The following is a 12,602-nucleotide window of genomic DNA, read 5'->3' as shown; positions in this document are numbered from 1 at the left end:
TCACTCTACCTAGCCAAGTAGTTTAGCCTACTTTCTTTAATTTAATTAAGAATTGAATTGAATTATTTAATGTCCTTTGGGTTGCCTAATGTCCCGATAGTATTTATTGAGTTGATAAATGAGATGGTTTGACCCTATTTAGATTCGTTTTTGATTGTATTCATTGATGATATTTTGATTCATTCACCTAGCGAAAATGAGTCGCCTCAAAATAATTTTGTAATTTTATAGGTTGAATTTCTCAGATAGTCACACAACTAACGATTATTATCTCATAAATGTCATTTTTTTTTACTTGATTTCAATTTTCTTCAACGAAAAAAAGATGAATTTTTAAGATAATAACTTATTAGTTGAGTGATCGTGATATTACTTATTCAGTAAGTCTAAAATTTATGTAGTTAGAATAATAACGATAATAGGCCAAATAAATGATCTGTAAAGTTTCAATTAAATGGGAAATATTTTTTCAATCAAACAAAAAAAGTAAATGGATATACACCTACCAATTCCAGTCACAATTATTGACCGATATGGAGTAAAAACTAAAATAGAGCCGTTTCCATTTGTCTATTCATACTTATATTTGCTTATAATTATAATATAATGTGAAATTAAAGTTTAGATTAAAATATCCTTAGTCAAAACACGAAAAATATTTGTATAATGTGTTGATATTCGAAATTCACTATCATAGAATTTTAATATGATGTACTAAATTCAAACTTCTACAAATGGATTTTTAATATTACGAATCTTATCATATTTTGGTGTGCTTAAGGTATATCCAGATACATGTATCTTGAGATACATAGGGCCAAAATTAAGTGTAATTATTTTTAGATACACTGTATTCAAGTGATTCGCATGTATCTAGGATACATTACAAATCTCGCTCGTCTCCCTCTCATCTCGCTCGCCACTTCCTATGTATCTGGAATACATGATTATTTCACCCATCTCACTCGTCCCTCTCTATTTTGATGTATCTGATAGCAAAACTGTATGTATCTAGGTATGAATATATGTCTAATAAAATAGTTTTTCCTAAATGAAAGTGGTTATTGTCAATTGGAATTTAGACCCAAGTATTCTTTCATCTATCCATTATAATAGGCCAAGCCCACCATGGAACTTACTATACCTTGTTGAAGCCCAACTCATTGGATGACAAGAGTTATCCATTTTTTGGACACCTTTTTTGACACTGCTATTTTATATGAATTTATCTTTTAAATTTTTGTGTACATATCTATTTGAATATGTGGTGTCTAAAATTAGGCTTAATAAGTAAAGTTCATGTATTTTTACTCTAAGTTTAGGCAAAAATGGTTAACCTTTAGACATATATAACTGAAGTTTTAAGTAAAAAATGGTTGAGGGAAGCAAAATGACTGAACTTCAATCACGTGTGTTTGAACTTGACTCATATAAAATTTCAAACATTGTTTGAAATGGAAATATGTACAAAACTTACTTCAATAAGCGAAAACAAATTAAATGAATATCAAAATTGGATATTCATGCACTTCGGTCGGAAAACAATCACATCCATACAAAACACTATTACAAGTTCTTTTCTTAAAGCCGAGCTATAAAATGATACTTTGCCAAAGATAAAAGAGATACTTCGTCTATCTCCAAATAAGTGTCATCTTAGCAAATATTACGTTTATTAAAAAATCAATGCAACTAATTACTAAACTATTTCTATCTAATAAATGTCTAGTAAAAATTGAACACTACTAAAAAGATGAAGTATAAAATTGTTTAAAAATTCTTGATAACACTGTATTTTGAATTTCTTAAAATTGAGATAATATTTATTTTGAAACGGAAGAAGTAATAGTAAATTAAAAAAACTACTAAAATAATTAGGACAAAGATTGATAGTACAAATTTAAAAAAATTTGCATTTTTGTCTGCAATGTGCAGGGTCTCCATCAAACAAAAAGTATACAATATTCAAAAGCCCAACAGACAAGATCCATTAATAATAATTACATGTATTCCATAGTAGTATGATTAATAATTTGAAAAGTAGTTGAAAAACAATTACATATATTTAGTTATAATAATTTGAGAAGTAGTTGAAAAATAATTGCTTTTGTGATGGAAATAATATTTGGACGATAATATTCGTAGCTAAAACGTGTAACAACTTAGTCACATGATGTTCAAGTTTGAACTTTTGGTAAGTCAAATTTCTACGCAATGTGATGAAGTTCAAAAAAATGTTGGATTTAAACTTTCATCCAAGTGTGTGATAATTTGTTGGAGTTTTAAAGTTCATGAGCGATTTACGGAGTTTAAATCTTTATCAGTTCAAATTCCATGAACGATTTATAGAGTTTACCTTTCACAATTAATTAAGTGTGAAAATTTGTATGAATTTTAAGCTCGATGAAAGATTCATAGAGTTCAAACCTTTATGAGATCAAACTTCAAGAATGATTCATGCTATTCGAACTTTCATAATCAAAGTGTGATTTTTTATTCCATGAACAATTTATAAAACTCAAACCCCTAAAAAAGGACTAAACAAATAAATAATTTTAAAGTACTCGCTAGAACTTGATTAGCGAGCCAAGAATGACACAATTTCTTCCAATATATATAATATCATATCGATGCAGATGATATTTTTTTTGTTTTCTTATATGATTTTGAATAATTTATAAGTCATGAGATCAAAAAATTGAGTTAGACTTGATTTTTTTTTTTAAAAAAAGAGTTAGGTGAATCTTTCATGTGTATAACTTTTTAAAAATATTTACTTTAGTCTACACCATAGTTAAAATTATCGACATAATTATGCCCAAGGCCTATTTTATAATCTGATCAAATTGTAGTTTGGTGACCTTCTCTGTACAAAGAAAATAATTATTTTAGACCCAAAGAATTATCAAATTTTGTTAGGTGAAAGTTCTTTGTCATTACTATGAAAGTACATAAATTTTGAATTTGCCGCATTACCTCAAAAAAGCATTTGTTTTAAAATCACTTGATTCGTATTCGAGGACGGTCTAATAAAGATTGTGGTAGATTGAATAGTATTTCATCTTTAATTTAAAGGTTTCGAGTTCAAATCTCCATGAATACAAAACCACTTTTATTTGACAGTGACACATATTTCAGTGACACTCATAAATTATAAAGTTATAAACTATAATCATCTTCTCACTCACATATGCTTAATTTTGAACATATCTATTAGGTTAAAATCAAGAAAAAATAGAATTCAACACGTCAAAAATATAAAAAACAAACATTCAAAACTAAAATCTCCAAATTCCTGCATATATCCTATTTTAAATGTACAAGTGAAGAAATCTAGTACCTCTACTTTCTTGTTACACCGGTAGTTTAGTAACTTCTTTGAACGGTGGATATTATGATATCGTGTTGTTAGTTTAAATATATTATTTATTTTAATAGTTAATTTTATTGTATGGTATGTTATAGGAAACAACAAAAAGTCCTATTTTTTGTGTAGCAATTGATTCAGTGTGATTATATTGTTATCTTATTTTCCCCCCTACTTTGTCTTTATTTGTTATTAACAATCTCATTTTATATTTTATCCTAGATCTATCACATATTCTACTTTTTTGATAAATTTGTCTTTCAAATTATTAATGTGTGATATTATTAATTCAACATAATAAAATATAATACCACACATTATAAAACAATGCGCAACAATCCTTCCAACGGAATTAGGTTACCTTATAGTAAGTGATACTCACAAAACCACAATCATCTCCTCAACATATGTTTAATTTTGACACTATCAATCATGTTAAAATTAGAGTCCATCACTTGGGTTGAAATCAAAGAAAGTATTTAATATATCATAACTCACAACATAAAAACTAAGATTCATAACCAAAAACTCTAAATTTCTGCATATGTTTAATTGAATATACAAGTAAAGAAACCTTCAAACCTCTAGGGAAATAGAGTTCAACACGCCACAACTTATAAAATAAAAATTGTTTAAACATTCAAAATTAAAAATATTAAGTTACTACATATATTTAATTAAAAGAAATATTTGACTTCTAAAAAGATAGAGTTCAACACGCCACAACTCACCACAATTAAATGTATAAATGAAAAAAACTTTTAACTTCTAATAAAAAGAAAGAAAGAGTTCTAACACATCATAACTCACCCGGTAAAAAGTTAAAACTAACATTCAAAATGAAAAACATCAAATTTCTGCATATATCCAAAAAATAAAGTTGGTTTTTATTCGGCTTTCAAAATCTGCAGATCGCATTGGAGTTTGATTAATCTAAATTTGCACTGTATAAGATTCTTTTGGAGGGAAAACATTTTCTATCAAAAAATTTATGTAAAAAATGAGCAGTTTCATTCACTACAACATATTTTTCGACGGAGCATATAACCAATTGAACTTACAAGTGAAGAAACCTATAAGACCCCTCTATACTTTCTTGTTACCTCCAACAAGTAGTTTATTACTAATCCCTTTTGCTTATTTTAACCAAGTACTATTAACATTATCTTTCTTGTTCTTAACTCCAAATTAACAGTTCCATTATATATATAATACTGTACTAATCAAGCGTATAATCATACACAAATTAGGTCATTACCTACACTTTAAGCAATCTGTACGGTCACCTCTCCCTCTCCTGCTTTCAAACCCCAGCTCTCTCTAATCTTGCAACACAGCAAAATCAGTTTTTTTTTTCTGATTAATTCAGCTAAAAGGGGGTTCTTTAAACTTTTGCTGCCTTTTTTCCCCTACCCAATTCATTTTTCTGCAATTTTTTTGGACTTTTATGCTAAAAGACCAGTTCTTGAATCAAACCCATATGGGTTTTGAGTTTCTTTTATTGGTTAGATCACCAACTGTTTGATATAAGTTCTGTGAGGTCCTGAAACCCATAGGCTTAAAGTTAGTTTCTTGAACTAATTTGTTTGAATGGGTCATTAGATCTGAGGTTTAGGAAAGTGGGGTTAAGCAGAGGAATCTATTTGTTGTTTGTGTGAAATCTGATTACTTTGTTTGAATTTGTTTAGATATTTTCATATGTTTTTTCCCCTTTTCTGTACTCCACCACAGTTTAGTCGTACATTTTTTTAAAAAAAAATTTCCAGCATTGCCTTTATTGGTTAGTTTACTTGTAATGGTTAGTTGCTTTGCATAGTAAAAACCCAACAACAATAATTTTACTTTTTCGTCGGTGGAAATTTGGAAGCTTTTGAGCTTTTAGTGCTGTTTCTACAGAAACAACCATTTCTGCTGATAGCCCATATCGTCCTTTTTTCATTTTGATGGTAAAGTTCCATCCTTTTCGTTCTTTCGAGGAGATCAAGGCGAAAAGCTTGAGTCTTGGAAGCTTTTTGCTTGCAATTCATTTGTAAAATTCGGGTTCTTTTGTATACTGGTTGTTGAGCATGAGGAAATATGCCAATTCTTATTCAGGAAGAGTGTTTAATGATAAAAATGGTAATTCTTACTCGGGAAGGGTATATGGCGATAGACACTGGAAAATACCATTCTTTGTGAGCTTGCTTGTGTCGATTACGCTGTTCACAACAACGATTTTTGGGTTATATTCATCATCCTATGGAAGAGATCAAGTGCAGTTGGATATGGTTTCTCTTGCTAGGCCTGCTGAGTCGGATGTATATTTTGTGGAATCTGATTTCCAGTCATTTCAATCAAATGGATTTGCCAAAAATGAACCACCTAGGTTTGCTTATCTCATATCAGGCACAAAAGGTGACAGTCACAGAATGATGAGGACTTTGCAAGCGGTTTATCACCCAAGGAATCAGTATATTTTACATATGGATCTTGAGGCTCCACCTAGAGAAAGGTTGAACTTAACAATATCGGTGAAGAATGATCCCACGTTCCGCAAAGTAGAGAATGTTCGAGTAATGGCACAATCAAATTTAGTGACTTATAAGGGCCCGACGATGTTTGCTTGTACCCTTCAAGCTATATCTATTCTGCTGAAGGAAAGTGCAAAGTGGGACTGGTTTATCAATCTTAGTGCTTCAGATTATCCACTGATGACTCAAGATGGTAAGTGTGCTACTTCCATGTGCTATAGGTTGTGATCATATATTTCTTTATATACTCTTTATTAGCTTCTTTTTACTTGGTTAAGAACTTTTGAAGGTCCAGTTGCAACATTATTTTTTTGGTGGAGTAATGACAAATTTCATTACTGGCATTAGAGTAGATGCATCATATACAAAAGTTAAATAAGCAAAAAAAAACTCTGTTAGCTGCTTTACATCAGAGACTATGTCAGGACTAGAGAGCTAACAGTGGGCAAAAAGCTATAAGGTGATGCATTATGCCAGCTTATAAATATACTAAATGTCGAGCCTTAAGGAAATGGATTGGAGTTGATAAACCATCAAAACATCTTCTCTGTCCAGACACACCAAAAAATACTTGTAGCGATCATCTTTCATACTTGTTTGATGGACTTACCAATCCTTCAAATGCTCCTTAGTACTCTTTGGTATTCCCTAGCTCAGCCCAAAGACAGAGAAGAGCTCATTCCATATGTCTGCAGCCACATTCAGTGAAGGAATAAGTGGCTGTTTGACTCAAAATTCTGCTGGGTCATATAACATCTATTGACAATGTGAATGCTCCTTTTACTGAGATTGTCCTGGTTTGAACATGCTTCATAAAGGGCTGTCCAACACTCTAGCTGAGTGTTGGCAGCTTGATCTTCCATATCAACTTCCATGGCTAGTTATCAATCAGGTCACATTGCACATATTCTATTGGCAGCTTTCATTGAATATATTCCTTCCTTATCATTGCCACATCTTAGCCTGTCTGGTGCCTACATATTGTTTTGTAACCTTCTAGCCTATATAACAGATTGCTCATATTAACAATCTCACAGTCTTATAGCCTTATAGGTTCCTTCTCAAAAGAAGACTCCATGTGTTATTCTCCCTGTTCTGGAGTTTGGTTTATATGAAAATTGATAGAGGTTGGGTAATCATTTATCAGGATAGTGTTGTTCAACCACCTATCATTCCAGAACCTAGTGTGCAAACTATTTCCTCCTCTTGACTATCAATATCACCCTTAAAATATTCCCTCTCAATACAGTTTGCAGGTTACAGCTAAAATAAAAAAAATATTCACCCTTGCAGAACATTTTGTCTACTACTGGTAGATAGTCGTTTGTGCAATTAGCGCATTAGGTAAATTCACTGCTAATTTACATGATTAAGACATCCTAATTATTGCAATGTTTAGACTTCATGCTTAGGATGATTTAGCATGACATATTCGGTAGAATTATTGTTACAGTGATCGAGACCACTAAAATGTAGTCACTGGTTTTTAACCAACTTACAGAGCAAGTACCTATTCTCTAGGGTCCCTTCAAGTAAGCTTTTTATCTATTGCTGAAGCTCTCTTTTGGAAAATGCCTAAAAACGTGTAAAAGAAAATTGAATGAATGAGCTTTGTTGATTAGGTTCCTTTTACTGAGAAGTAGTTCAATAGGTTCTATTTCTAGTTTATAGTCCCTGCTGGTAAGCGGTGTGCCTACCTTCTGTGGTTGACATTCTTAGGAACTTGGCTAGTAATATTCGGTAGGATAGCAGGGAAGAGTCAAATTGTGTTGATGAAGTGGTGATTAAGTCAATGTATAAAATTTATTCGTTTGACAAATCAGATAGCTTTTTGATGGTTGATCCACTTTTCAGATTAGCTTAATCCAAAAAAAGATCGTTCTTCCTTGATGCCAAATTTAGTGATACTCCAATTGTCAAGGCACCTTACAACCCTATGATACGGGTTTTGAATGCCATCTTTACACTCTTCCCAAATATTTCAACAATCACTTTAAAATATTCCAACAAAGCAAATGCAATAATCACATTTAGACTTTCTTCTCTCACATTGTGCTTTAGTCAAGAAGGTTCATTTATATTGGAGGGAGGTAGTAATAAAGTATAATTAACTACAATGGGTGAAGATCTAATGTGGTTTCTAGTTTGCAAGCCTATGACCACAAGGATGTACTTGGTTCCACTTCTGAACATAATGGAAATTTAAATCCACTTACATATGTCAAGCGCCATTTAATGTGGGTAAAAAAAACATGTCATTTCAATTTATAGTTTCGTTTACCAATCTAAGCGCAAAGCGGATTATTATGGCAATCCATGGTGATCTATAAGAGTCTTATAATCCGCTTTGCGCTTAGATTGGTAAACGAAACTATAAATTGAAATTACATGCAAGGTTGATACTCACCAACTATTTTCAGCATCATAGACAATAACATCATATAAGACTTATATGTTGTTATTGTCTATGATGCTGAAAATAGCTGGTGAGTATCAACCTTGCATGACAAGGTTGGTTTGGTTGTCCATTCCTTATCATGTTTAAGAACTGTTCTTATGGAAATTAGTTATAGTTTTGTCACGTAGGACAATTGCAAAGGTCTTCCGCTTGTTGAACCAAATAGATCATTATGACGGCTTCATCTCAATGCAGGGGTTTGGGGCATTAAAATCTTGGATCTCATGGCTCAAAATATGAAAGATAACTTATGCTGATGTTTGGGGGAGGTGGTAGGAATGTGCATTAAAACAAAATGCGCATTAAAACAAAAAAATAGGGAAGTAGAATTCTCAATTCAAGTTTGACTTTTAACTAGTTAAGACCTACAAATCTTTTGCGTTCTCAATGAAATTGATTGAGGTATCAAGCACATATCGAAGGTTATCAAAATATCAAGAACAAAGAGAATTGGGCTGGAATAACAAAGTTGGAAGTGGTAAAAATAAGTAAAGAGACAAATTCAAGGAATTACTTACAGAATTAAAAAAAAAGGACTCTTAGACATATAAATGGTTAAAAGTAATCATATTTCTGATGGGCAATACAACTTTAGGTGCAATTTATCTATCAAATGAACTTTTGAGGCTATGCATAAAACTGTTGTCAAGAGGTGCTTGTGCTTACAGGAGCACTGTCTTGCATATGCATTTGGTTTACCAAAACAATTAAATAGCAATAAGTAATTTACTTCTCCTATCTCTCATTTACTATTTGATTACCAATTTCTCTCTTCTATATCATTTTTAGTGATCACACAATAGATCTTACTGGTGAATTTTCTCTATTCCAACAAATGCAGATCCTCCTCAACATCCCACTTAACCAATTAGACATTATTAGATATTTTGATTGTACCTGTTAAGAAAATGTATATTGGCCCCAAGTAACTCAAAGAATTAGCTCATGAAATGAGGATTGCCACGGCCATATGAGGAGACAACCTGTTACCCCAATTAATGTGGGACATTTTTACATCCACATGCCCAGAATTGGATATTTGGAGCATGAACAATAACATGAGCACCCGTAATTAGTTAAAACTAAGAATGAGTATGGCTTAGCTCTCATATGTTAAAAAATGGACATTTGGGAACTCATTTTCTCGACTTGTGTGGGATCATCGGCAACTCATTCCTTCAACCATGATTTCAAGATTGCCCAATACCGTACAAGGAGATAAAAAAAAAAATTCCCGGCCAATGTGTGACATAGGCGTTTGGACTAGATATGATTGAAGTAGGAAAAAGAAGAGTATTTGGAAGTTGATAACAACATCTAAAGCTAAATAAATAGTAGCACATAAATCCTTTTGGATCAATGTTTTTGTCCCTGTGATTTCCTGACCCCTACATTTTTTCTTCTCGCAAGAACATAGAACAATCCTGTTCAAGTTATGCAAGGCACACATATTGAAACAGTAACCATAACAATTCTGCCCTTCAATTTGGTGGAGAAAACAATAAATACTGAGAAGTGCGAGGAAAACTTTATTATTGGGTGACATCTTTAGAAAATAGTAGGGAAAGACTTCTTCATATGACACTCTGATAATAGAGACATAGGGCCAAGGAAGAAAAAGTGCCTTTGTAATAAGGGAGGAAAGGTGTAAGTAGCAGGAAATAAGGGAACCTGTTTCATTTTGGTTTAAAAAAATATGTAAGAAAATGCTGCATTCAGGAGTTTGCCGGTTCGCTGCCACGGACGGGAAAGTTTCTCCGCCAATCTTCCAGATCATTTAGCATGAATTGAGATTATCTCCATCTTAATGTTCAGTTTTAGAGAGTTAAAATGTCAAATGTTGTGGAGATAATACCGAATCAAACATGTTTTAGAAGTTTAAACTGTAGAAGACGGAACATGTGCCATAAATAGTATTCTTGTGGATATGAAGGCATGGAAACTTTGCAGATATAGGGGGATCCTAGCGTGAAACTACGTATATTTAGAGTTAACTAACAAGACCTTCCTAGACTTTACACTCCAAATTAATCACCTATCTTGTGTAGTTTAAGTATTACGAGAAACCTTCTTAGAGTCTTGCTTTGAAGTTCCTCCCTATCCTCAACGTCAATCTATCATCCCACAACCTTCATCCTCTACCACTCGAAACAACAAATTCCTGAAAACCTTTTTTCCTTGCTGTCCACAATTCCTTTGTCCCATTAGTAAGTTCACCAAATCTGTTACGCCTGCATCATCAGCATTATGGCGCTTACATTTGCTTTTAAAGATGGAAACTTGCGGGCATTAGGTGGTGTTTGGGATGCCAAGGGGGAATGAGATGGTGGAGTATATGCAAATTTGCGAGGAGCTGATGCACTTCACATTACCATAAGATAGCACTCGCTAAAAAGAGGATTGATCGTCTCATGTGGACATTATAACCTTCTGCATAAAATTGAAAGATATAGGAAGAAATGATACATTGGCAAGTGATGCAAATGGTTGTTCCATATACTGGGATCCAATTGTCGGCTTGTGTCTTTTGACTGGACTTTTCTAGTTAGTTACTGGTTAGAAGGTACTTTATCACGAATGCATATGAAAGAAACCAAAAATCTGTTGTTTAATTATTATTTTTTCATAATAAATCTTTTTAAAATGTTAGGTTCTAGAATCTAGGGCATTGTGTAATTTATTAACTTTTCTCTCCTTCAATCACTCCTTTCTTTCACAGAAAATGAAGTTCATTTGTCTGTTAAATGTTGCAGATTTGCTCCATGTCTTCTCTAATATGTCCAGAAACCTGAATTTTATTGAAAATATGCTGCTTCATGGGTGGAAACTGTAAGTGAGTTAAAATTTTCAATTTTAAAGTGCCCAAGCATGGTATTTTTTCTATTTGTACATAAAATACTTGAAATGCTAATTTGGGTGCTGTTGTTGTGTTGTAGGAACCAGAGAGCTAAACCTATTATAATTGATCCTGGTCTTTATTTGTCCAAGAAATCTGACCTTGCCACAACTTCTCAACGGCGATCACTACCTACAGCTTTTACATTGTTTACAGGTAAAGTTTATTTAACAGTTGGAAGTGGACCCAACTAATGGCACATGGATTATGTCTTTACCTGTTATGTTCAGTTTGTGCTTTTTTCTTGAGTTTTGAAATACAAGAAACTAATAACCAGAGACTCACAGACCAAATTTAGTACATATATTTTTCTCTTATATGTTCATGATCTGCCCTGCTAGTGATGATATATTAAGAGGACTTGACTTCTAGCCACAATGTTTTTCTCTCCTTTTGAAATTAGTAAAGAAGGATGCACTTTGAAACTTTTATTCATCTCATTCTTATATCTAGAGTTCTTCTTTTTGATGGTTAGGCTCAGCTTGGGTGGTTTTGACACGCTCTTTTGTGGAGTACTGCATATGGGGATGGGATAACTTTCCAAGAACTCTGCTCATGTACTATGCAAATTTTGTTTCTTCACCAGAAGGTTACTTTCACACAGTAATTTGCAACACGGAAGAGTTCCGTAGTACTGCAATAGGCCATGATTTGCACTACATTGCTTGGGACACCCCTCCCAAGCAGCATCCTGTTTCACTGACAGTGAAGGACTTCAACAAAATGGTTAATAGCAGTGCACCATTTGCTCGAAAATTCCGCAAGGATGATCCTGTCTTAGACAAGATTGACAAAGAATTACTTGGTCGTACACATCGTTTTGCACCAGGAGCATGGTGTAATGGAACCTCAGCTGATGGAGCTGATCCCTGCTCTGTGATAGGAGACGACTCGGTGTTTAGGCCTGGTCCTGGCGCCAACAGGTTGCAAGAGTTAATGAACAAACTGCTATCTGAAGATTTTCGTAGTAAACAATGCTCAACTAAGAGTTAAAGATTACTAACGTTGTTTTCTCATTGATCATTATGTTCTTTATATAACTAATCAAAGAAAATCACAAGTGATTGAGCCTTTTGAGATGTAGTTTTGTCTCATAGGTGAGAGTTCAGATGACCCCAAATTGTACATGATTTGTATGGATAGATCACAGTTTCAAATGTAAAATTTTGCTCTTTTCTTTTCTCAGTTGGCAATGGTCTTTCAAGTTCAGTACTAATCCCTACTCTTATCACTTGCATATTTATTAACAATATAAAAACTTTTGGAATGTAATTCTGGGCATGTAAAAGAATTGCAATGGTTTTGTTGATTTCTCCTTGTGGATAAGTGTGAATCATTGGATAATTTTTAGTACTTGTTACTCCATTGTCA

General features: G+C 32.9%; 1 protein-coding gene across 1 annotated transcript; it reads left to right on the top strand.

Moving 5' to 3' along the window:
• Positions 1-4,520: 4,520 nt before the first annotated feature.
• LOC125876115 (beta-glucuronosyltransferase GlcAT14B) lies at positions 4,521-12,416 on the top strand. Its single transcript, XM_049557232.1, has 4 exons — positions 4,521-6,070; positions 11,089-11,164; positions 11,272-11,387; positions 11,707-12,416. The coding sequence occupies exons 1-4, from the start codon at positions 5,434-5,436 to the stop codon at positions 12,222-12,224; spliced, it is 1,347 nt and encodes a 448-aa protein (XP_049413189.1). The 5' UTR covers positions 4,521-5,433; the 3' UTR covers positions 12,225-12,416.
• The last annotated feature ends 186 nt before the right edge of the window (positions 12,417-12,602 follow it).

The sequence above is a fragment of the Solanum stenotomum genome, chromosome 9 (assembly GCF_019186545.1).
Source record: "Solanum stenotomum isolate F172 chromosome 9, ASM1918654v1, whole genome shotgun sequence".
NCBI classification, from domain to species: domain Eukaryota; kingdom Viridiplantae; phylum Streptophyta; class Magnoliopsida; order Solanales; family Solanaceae; genus Solanum; species Solanum stenotomum.
The sequence above is the reverse complement of the archived record's forward strand: the minus strand, read 5'-3'. Positions and strand labels throughout refer to the sequence as shown.

Excerpts from the sequence above, each read along its gene's own strand:
- LOC125876115 (XM_049557232.1), top strand. The coding sequence starts at position 5,434 with ATGAGGAAATATGCCAATTCTTATTCAGGAAGAGTGTTTAATGATAAA. Across the intron at positions 11,165-11,271 it reads CTGCTTCATGGGTGGAAACT|GAACCAGAGAGCTAAACCTA; the intron begins GTAAGTGAGTTA and ends GTTGTGTTGTAG. Across the intron at positions 11,388-11,706 it reads AGCTTTTACATTGTTTACAG|GCTCAGCTTGGGTGGTTTTG; the intron begins GTAAAGTTTATT and ends TTTGATGGTTAG.